This window comes from Porites lutea, chromosome 9, assembly GCF_958299795.1.
Source record: "Porites lutea chromosome 9, jaPorLute2.1, whole genome shotgun sequence".
Taxonomy (NCBI): Eukaryota; Metazoa; Cnidaria; class Anthozoa; order Scleractinia; family Poritidae; genus Porites; species Porites lutea.
This window is the reverse complement of record NC_133209.1, coordinates 16,016,328-16,024,396: the sequence shown is the minus strand read 5'-3', so window position 1 is coordinate 16,024,396 and position 8,069 is coordinate 16,016,328. Positions and strand designations below refer to the sequence as shown.

Genomic DNA, 8,069 nt, shown 5'->3' with positions numbered 1-8,069 from the left:
ATTGGTCTACGTTTTCTGGGATCCGGGATTCGGGATATGAAGCAAAAAGGAGGCGAGATTCGGGATTGAAAGTGTTTGCGGGATGCGGGATTACCAGGGACCGCGGAGCAAGGTGAAAATAATTTTTTCATATTGAAAATCGAAAAAAGGAATAAAATCCTAGTATTTGATTTGTTTCTGTCGCGTGACTTCGCATACTTTTCTGCAGAGCTTACAGACTTTGACGAAGTCACAGATAACTCTAATAAACGACCAACATCCACGGTCAGTTCAGATTCAATGCGAGAAAAGACGCGATTACAATTTTAGTATACAAATACTGCACTGAAGTGATCTGAAAAATTTCTAACTATGGCCGTTCGCTGTTCAAGTAATGTAATTCTTCTTGCCATCGAATATTTCAGAAAGACAAAATATAAAACTTTTTTCAACTCAAAACACCTACTCACCTTCGTTTGGCTTGAAAAAGCTAGTAATTTTCTTCATTTCGTCTTGGTAAAACTGCTAAAAAAAACTCTGCCGGAGCTGGAAGTACAAAACACGCTGCCGAACGAAGCGAAGGGGTGGCCAAGGCATGGCGTTTGATCAAGGGGTAAGTCGGCCCCAGGGCACAATTACCGCGAAAAGCACAGGAGCCCCACAAAATGCCTGGCGTTTGATATTAAAGAAAATACAGAGAATATAGCGGAATATAGACGGAAAAAAACTTGTTTCAAGACTTTTTTTATTTTAATTATTTTTCTTTTTAGCGCAAAAAGTGGGGGAGGGGGCGCAAAAAAGTGGTGGGGCCGCGGCCCTACCAGCCCCTCCCCCTCCGCGGTCCCTGATTACAGGATTGAGCGAAAATTTGTGTCGGGATAGGGGGATGAAGAATTCATGCTACATTTTCTGTTTTTCGTTTTCCCGCTGGTCGTTTTGTGTAGTTTGAGCCCTTGTTTATAGCACCCCGCGCAGAAGAACTCACCAGAAAGGCTTCAAAATGGTTGCAAAAGCAATTCAAACAGTAAAGAGACAAACTGAGAGATACAAGGGAAGTCATTTTTAATTAGAACCTTATCAAAGACAGCATTTCGGGCATACTTTGTTTATTGAGTTTTAACGGCTCCCTTAGAGTCTAAGCTGCCTATGTTGAACCCTGCTCATAAGGGGCCTCCAAAAGCAGCTCTGACCCAAGAGATAGCTAAAAAAGTGTCTGGTTCTTTTTTCATTAAAAAGTTCTATAAATATATCCAAATACATATTAATGTTCAACTCTTGCTTTATGTTCTTAAAAAGGTTTAATTTATAATATCCAAATCCTATATTAATCTTCATGTATTACTTTTTTCCTTATTTGAAGTAAATTGTTTTTCTACTTGTGCCTTTGTTTTGCAATTTTTATTCCAAATTATACTATAATACCGTTCTAAAACATTTGATCCTTAAAACAATAAGACTATATGAACATTACAAAGTCGAAGTCCGGCGCTGATTTACGCCAGTCTAGAGACTAGACAAACGTGCCTAATCGGCGCTAGAGTTATCGGGAAAAAGTTTTTTTTTCTGATCACTTTCCTTTGGTTTTTGTCGTTTTACATAACAATGCGTTCAAAATTTTTGAATTTCTGTTTGATTCAGCAACCCAGTAAAGGGTACTTTCCTATGGTGTTTTCTGTTATGAGTTTACAGCCGGTGTTAGTCCATATGAAGGATCCTAACTTGAGAAGACTGTTGGACGGGGATGTTTGGCCCGGAATCTAAACCCTTTACTAAAATGGTACTCTTTTCATATACCCTATTTACTTGACGTTGCGGCGTTTGTCACATTTTAAGCGTTGCTGATGTGGAGACTCATTTATAGCGGCCACCCTTATTTAAGGGCTCAAGGGATACCGAAATGGCAGTTTGGCTCCCAGGGGATACTGACATACATGGGCTATGTAGGTATGTGCCCCTGTGAAGGGTATGGTTTTCAAGCAGTTTACTCTGGGACAGGGTGTATAAATCAGAGCATTTGGGTCTAGAAGAGGGTATCATTTTCCAGGAAACTGATCAATTGGTTGAAGATTTGAGTCTAGACAAGGGAAAGTGGGAATTGCCACTCAAAAATATAAAAAAATCAAATCAGCAAGTTTAAATTTATGCAACTCTGCCTACAAGATACTCTAGGATAGGGGAGATTTGGGGAGTTTAGTCTAGTACAGGGTAGCAAACTTCACCTGAACTAGCTCTGGTATAGGCTAAGGGTTTCTGGGTCCCAGCGGCACATCCGCACCCAAAAATTCCTAAAGTAGCCCCTCTCCCCCGGCTCTGGCTTACCCTTTCCAATAACTTATCTCATAAAATCCTTAACCTCTTATATCTCTAGAAAACTAAAAAAAAATACCCCTTCTAGTGTACAGCGGACAAGGACAGGTCCTCTTTACACTTGGTATAAGGCAAATAAGCTGAACACCCTCTACCAGTGTCCCCATAAGTTAGACAAGTTGAGAAAATTATTGCGTCAAAGAAGGTTTTCACCACTAAATTGTTTAAGCATCACCAACTTTGGAACAAGTTTGAAATTACTTTTTTCACTTTTCTGCAAAACCAGCAATCACAGGGTTTATAAGAGCCAATAAACTTCTTGCAAGCAAAACTGTATCCCAAGACCCCAAGAAAGCTTCTGATGACCCCTTAACCCATTGCTTTTCTGCCCGCACTGTCTTGAAGCCAGCTTCTCTAATTCTGGTCAGGGTCTCCTTGTTACAGCGACAACCATTCAAAAATGTTGGAAATATAAGTAGCTTAGTTAAAAGGTGCTGAGCAAAGTAACGCAATGTCCATGGTTTTCCTGTTGAAATAACGAATGATAATTAATTTTTATTCATAAGGATCATTAAGAGAAATCAGCATGCCCCACAGCAACCCCTGCCCCCCCCCCTCCCCCCCAAAAAAAGACTTGGATTAGTTTGTTTTCTTTGTCGAAGGGCAAACTCCATCTATCTGACTTGTTCATGTCCCTGTGGGGGGGGGGGGGGGAGGGGGGTGGAGGAATTTGACAAAAGTCTTTGTCATTGGGATGGGAAATTTGATACAATAAAGAAGGAATGGAAGATTTGAAGAAACTGCCACAAATAATGTTTATGATTATAGTACCTTAGTAGTTATGGTTAAGATTGAGTTGTGATTGAAGTATAATAAACAAAACGTTTGTCCTACATGGTAAGGAGAAGCCTGCAAAAGCTCTGCACTTCATTTACAAGTGAAAATATAAATATTACTATTTTGCTTAATGACCTTAATGTCTTATGGGTTTTCTGTCTTGTCTTACAAGAGCATAGGGTTGATCACCGATAATGACCATGATGTAGAACATTTGAAAACTAGTTCTGGAGAGAGCAAAACAACAAGATTTTTGGGTTGGCCATGGACTGAGCACAGCACTGATCATCAATGACATTGAGGGACAGGAGCATGGGTCATAACACACTATCGTTGCATAGGATGCGAGCTTCACACTGAAACATCCACCACACTCTCCCTGACCCAGCATATATAATGATAATTAATTCTGAGTGACCCTTGATGCCTGTGATAGGTGGGTGATGGGGGGGGGGGGGGGGGAAGGCATGTTGACATTTTTCACAGCAGAATTTTGAAATTATGAAAGTCAGCGATAATGCCTGATGAATGATTCTTAAGTTATGTCCTCAGCAACAAACCCTCCTTTAAAAAACTATGCAAAGCTGAAATTAACACACACAAAAAAGTTCTATCACAGGCCTTTAAAAGTAATCATTCTTATAGTCTTCATGCCTATCGAGGCACAAAGAAGTAAATGGTTGTCGATGGGTGTAATGTAATATCAAACGAGTTTTAGAAACCTAGGTTACAACATTTTTTATTTTACATCCTTTAAGCAGTGATTGCAATGAAAACTGTAACAAAAAGTATGATGACTTTTACTAACATTCTCGTAGCTGTCACCATAATTGTCTTGCAACAACTCCTTATTAGTAGAGGTCTGACTTTATAGGTCATAACAAAGTTGAGTGAACTAACCTGCAACATGCTCAAGAAAGTAAAATCGTCCCCCCTGAAACACACCAAAAATTCAAGTCAGGGCACTCTTAATATCACAGAAGATACAAGAACTTTATGTATTTTGACTATGTCAAAGTTTAAGCACCTGGCCAGAACTCAGCATTTTCTTTAAGTCATGCATGAGAAAAATTGCAAGTAGATTCTGTAGCAACCTCAGACAGCTCAGGGGCAAGCACAACTTATTTTTTTTTGAATACATATTTTCAGCAACGAACAAACGAAAATTGGCATCCTATTTATGGGCCAAACCCAAAAAAACACCCCCTTGTTCAAAGGAAAAATAAAGGATAAGAATTAAATGGCAAGACACAAACATTCATTAAACTAAAAGATGATTTGTATCTTGTGTTGTGGGGCATTTTTGCTGATACAATTTGAGTACCCTATCTAAGGATCACACTGGGAACACAATGCCAACAAGGGCAAAGACAATACCCTCAAACACCATACCCTATCGGGCGGCACATACCTATCTAGCCCATATATGGAAGTACCCCCCGCCCCCGCACCTCGCCGCCGCCACTCCCCCGGGAAAATGACAAAACATGTTACTTACAGGCATCAAGACTCTTTTCACTTCTCGAATTGTTTTCGTCGTTTGAACGTCAGTAAGAGAACACAGCACCAGCGTGCAAACAACAGCAGCAATGGAGTTATCCTCCACACCAAGTTTCCCTGGAGAACAGCTCATGTCCTCTGCTGAGGCTACCACAAACTTCTTCAAGTGAACTCTCTCGCCTGCTTTCTTCAAGTTTTCCATAAGAAGTTCCTCAACGTGTGGGTTTGAATCAACAGCTATGAGGGATGTTCCTTCAGGATAAAGATGGAAGTTCTCTCCCGCACCGATCCCTATCTCCAAAACATCGCCTTCCAGTTCTTTCAATCGATTGCTGAGATCAACAAAAATCTTCTGTTTCAGTGGCGCAAAGATTCCTTTCGTCGCTTGTGAAAAGTTAGATTCCAGTTTGGCAAAAAACTTCTTGTAGAAATCTGTAGACACAGCGATCCGTATGACTATAAGAAGCAAGATTACTGCTAATGATGCTATAAAGAAATCAAAGGACGAGAAAACTGACAAACACTTGAGCGCCATATTGAAGTGGAGGGTTTAGTGGGAAGAGAGAAAACTAGACTAAACGCCTTGGGAGGTAATTGCCTGGGAGGTCCCTGAAGGAGGTTATTGGAATGTCACGTGACGTGTACAGAAACGGGGACTTAAAGGGTGCGTTTCTTTACTAAAATTTGTAATCCGAAAACGGATACCATAAAATTCCGAAAATAAGCTCCGGGGCTTATTTATTCGAAGGGCCTTATCTAGGGAGGGAAATTTGCGTCTCAAAATCGATTGGGCTAGCCTTATAGTTGGAAGTAAATTTAACGTTTTTGCTTTGTTTTCCTTTGCATTTCAGGGCAATTTTCCAAGTACAAGCCCCCGGGGGGGCTTATATTTGGAAGGGCGATTTAACGGAGGGTCTTTTACGTTACCGGTTTGGGGGTCTTATACTTGGAGGGGCTTATTGACTATTTTCCAATTGCCCATAATACACTCTGTTTGCCCCCCAAATTTTGCATAACTTATTGTCTTAAAATGCTCTTGGGAAAATGCAATACTCCCAGGAGCATTTAAAAACAATGGTTTATTCAGAATTTGGGGGGCAAACAGAGTGTATTATGGGCAATTGGAAAATAGAGAATTCAGGGATTATTTTCGGAATTTTACGGTATTTCATTTCTTTACTAAAATCAAAAAACGGATCATTGATCAAATGATCCACAACGGAGGTGGATTCTTTGGATCATATCCAAAACCAGATACTTTGGATACATGACCCGAAACGTTTCTTTACCTGACGGATCCGAAAAATAATAATAATAATAATGGAATTTGTATAGCGCTTATACATCGCTGTTCTAAGCGCTTGACAATGTAAGAAAGGACATAAGGATATCATTAAGCACGAGCTTACATATAAAAAGAGTGAATATTGCCTGCGTTAACTCTAAACTTATCAGTTGTAATACATGACATAGATCAGCTTTTTGACAAGACTGCTTATCTTTACGGCCATTTTTGCAGTCGATTTTACCCGTTTTATCGGGGTGGTAAAATCAACCTGCATAGTCCCATTGTTCTAGTTACAACGAAGAAAACTATTATACACAACTTCGCCGGCGCGTCTCACAAGACTTTACTTTTCAATTACATATCTTATTTCAACTATCCTAAAGCTAACCCTCCAGAATACAATGAAAGCCATCCGCAAACTTGCAACCTTGTCAGCAGCCGTGTTGTTCTTTCCCGGGGATACCGTCGATATTGTAGGTCGTTTCTATGGAAGTGAATGAAAAATAATCCCTTTTTGCATACATCGTTTCTTTTCTCAACGAAAATTCCTAATGATCCCGGATTTTTGATCTGATCTTGGATTTTAGTAAAGAAACGCACCCTTAGTCGATTAGGGACGGACCATTCGTTGGCACTGCGTGTCTAAGGCGCTTTAGCAACAATAACGGCGACGGCAACGACAACGGCAGAAAGCAGTAGGTTTGGATTAGCACGTGCATCACGCTTTTTTGATCATTTTCTCTGCTCAGCATTTTATTGAAAAAAATGAAATCAACAGAAGTTATGTACGTAAACTCTTATGATAAAGATATAAAATCACATTCTAGTGGCCGTCCAGTCCCCTGTTCTAATCACATCTCAACACATCAAGAGAACTCATGTTAACAATTTAAAGTTTTACATGGCAGTTGTTTTAATACTGTCATCATCTAAGGTGGCTATTTTGGCAACCCGAAAGTTGGGATTTAAGAAAAGACGATTGGGCGGTGTAATTTGCAGCATTTTAAAATGAAGTAAAGGATTTGCAACGTAGTTAAATTTCGATATAACCACAGCAAAAAGCTTGATGGGCTGGGTCACGGCCACACGACGAAATGCACCCACTCGGACCAGAGAGGTTGTTATTATGTTCGGAAACCAACAAATGAGAAAAATAGCGCAAGTTTGGAATGTTATTTTGGTTATCTTATATTCGCGTCGTCGATTTACAGAGGTTAAACGCGTGAAAATAAAAGAGCGAAGCTTTTTTAAAATCCGAAAAATTGTGATGACGATTACTATTGCGGTGATGACGTTGGGTATTGTACGTAAAACTAGAGAGTAAAGTACAATGATATGGTTGTCAGGAATGGTGACAAAGGAATTGTAAGGGTCCATTCTTGAGCAGACGGAAGACTCCTTGCGTAGTATTAAACCGTGGAGGAGAGCAAACAGAAATCCTGCTACCCAAGTGACGGAAATCACTCTTTTAACATTCGTTAGTGACAAACGTCGCTTCAAGGGAAATATGACACAATCCTGCCGATCAATGGCCATCATGGACAAAGTTGAAGCGTTGATTACGGTAAAACCCATGGAGGAAGAGTATCCGATTTTGCATAATAGGTCCAACGAGACGTCACCGATCGCTGGAAAATAGTTCACCACCGCCATTCCTAAGACCGCGGGCGCTGATATTAGAGAAGAAAGAAGACCATTTAAGGAGAGGCTTGCGAGTAACTGATGTGGAACGTATCGGAGGTCTCTTCTTCTTGCAAGAATTACGCAAACTCCAAAGTTGCCGACAGTTCCCACCGTCATAGCGATTGCTAACAATATAACAACAGAGACTGCAATTTCTTGAGAGGGAGCTGGTAAATTGAGATAACTATCCTCAGTTTCCCTTGAGCGATTCATTGGCGTGATAATAACGGTTAGCCAGGTGCAGTTTTTTTGATAACTTACACAGTACAGTGCCTGATGAAAAGAGGAAAGGACGTTGAATAAGTCTGGTGGACAAGAAATCGTAAATGGATACCGTATTTCCTCGAATAACAGCCGCCCCTCGATTAATCGCCCACTCGAATAATCGCCCCCCTTGGACGAAAATATTTAACATAATCGCCTCCCTCGAATAATCGCCCCCAGACCCTTCTCGCCATCTTCTCTTTCTTTTATG

The 8,069-nt window shown here is 40.4% G+C and overlaps 1 protein-coding gene across 1 annotated transcript; it reads right to left on the bottom strand.

The window, feature by feature from the left end:
- Positions 1-2,552: 2,552 nt before the first annotated feature.
- Positions 2,553-5,187, bottom strand: LOC140948935 (thiol S-methyltransferase TMT1A-like). Its single transcript, XM_073398197.1, has 3 exons — positions 4,622-5,187; positions 4,024-4,057; positions 2,553-2,812 (listed from the first exon to the last, which is right to left on the bottom strand). The coding sequence occupies exons 1-3, from the start codon at positions 5,156-5,158 to the stop codon at positions 2,553-2,555; spliced, it is 831 nt and encodes a 276-aa protein (XP_073254298.1). The 5' UTR covers positions 5,159-5,187.
- Between the last annotated feature and the right edge of the window lie 2,882 nt (positions 5,188-8,069).

What these genes read in the sequence shown, in the direction of transcription:
- LOC140948935 (XM_073398197.1), bottom strand. Translation starts at nt 5,158, where the DNA reads ATGGCGCTCAAGTGTTTGTCAGTTTTCTCGTCCTTTGATTTCTTTATA. An exon ending in TGAAAAGAGTCTTGATGCCT is followed by an intron (nt 4,058 to 4,621) that starts GTAAGTAACATG and finishes GGTGTGTTTCAG; the next exon opens with GGGGGACGATTTTACTTTCT. An exon ending in CTTTCTTGAGCATGTTGCAG is followed by an intron (nt 2,813 to 4,023) that starts GTTAGTTCACTC and finishes TTATTTCAACAG; the next exon opens with GAAAACCATGGACATTGCGT.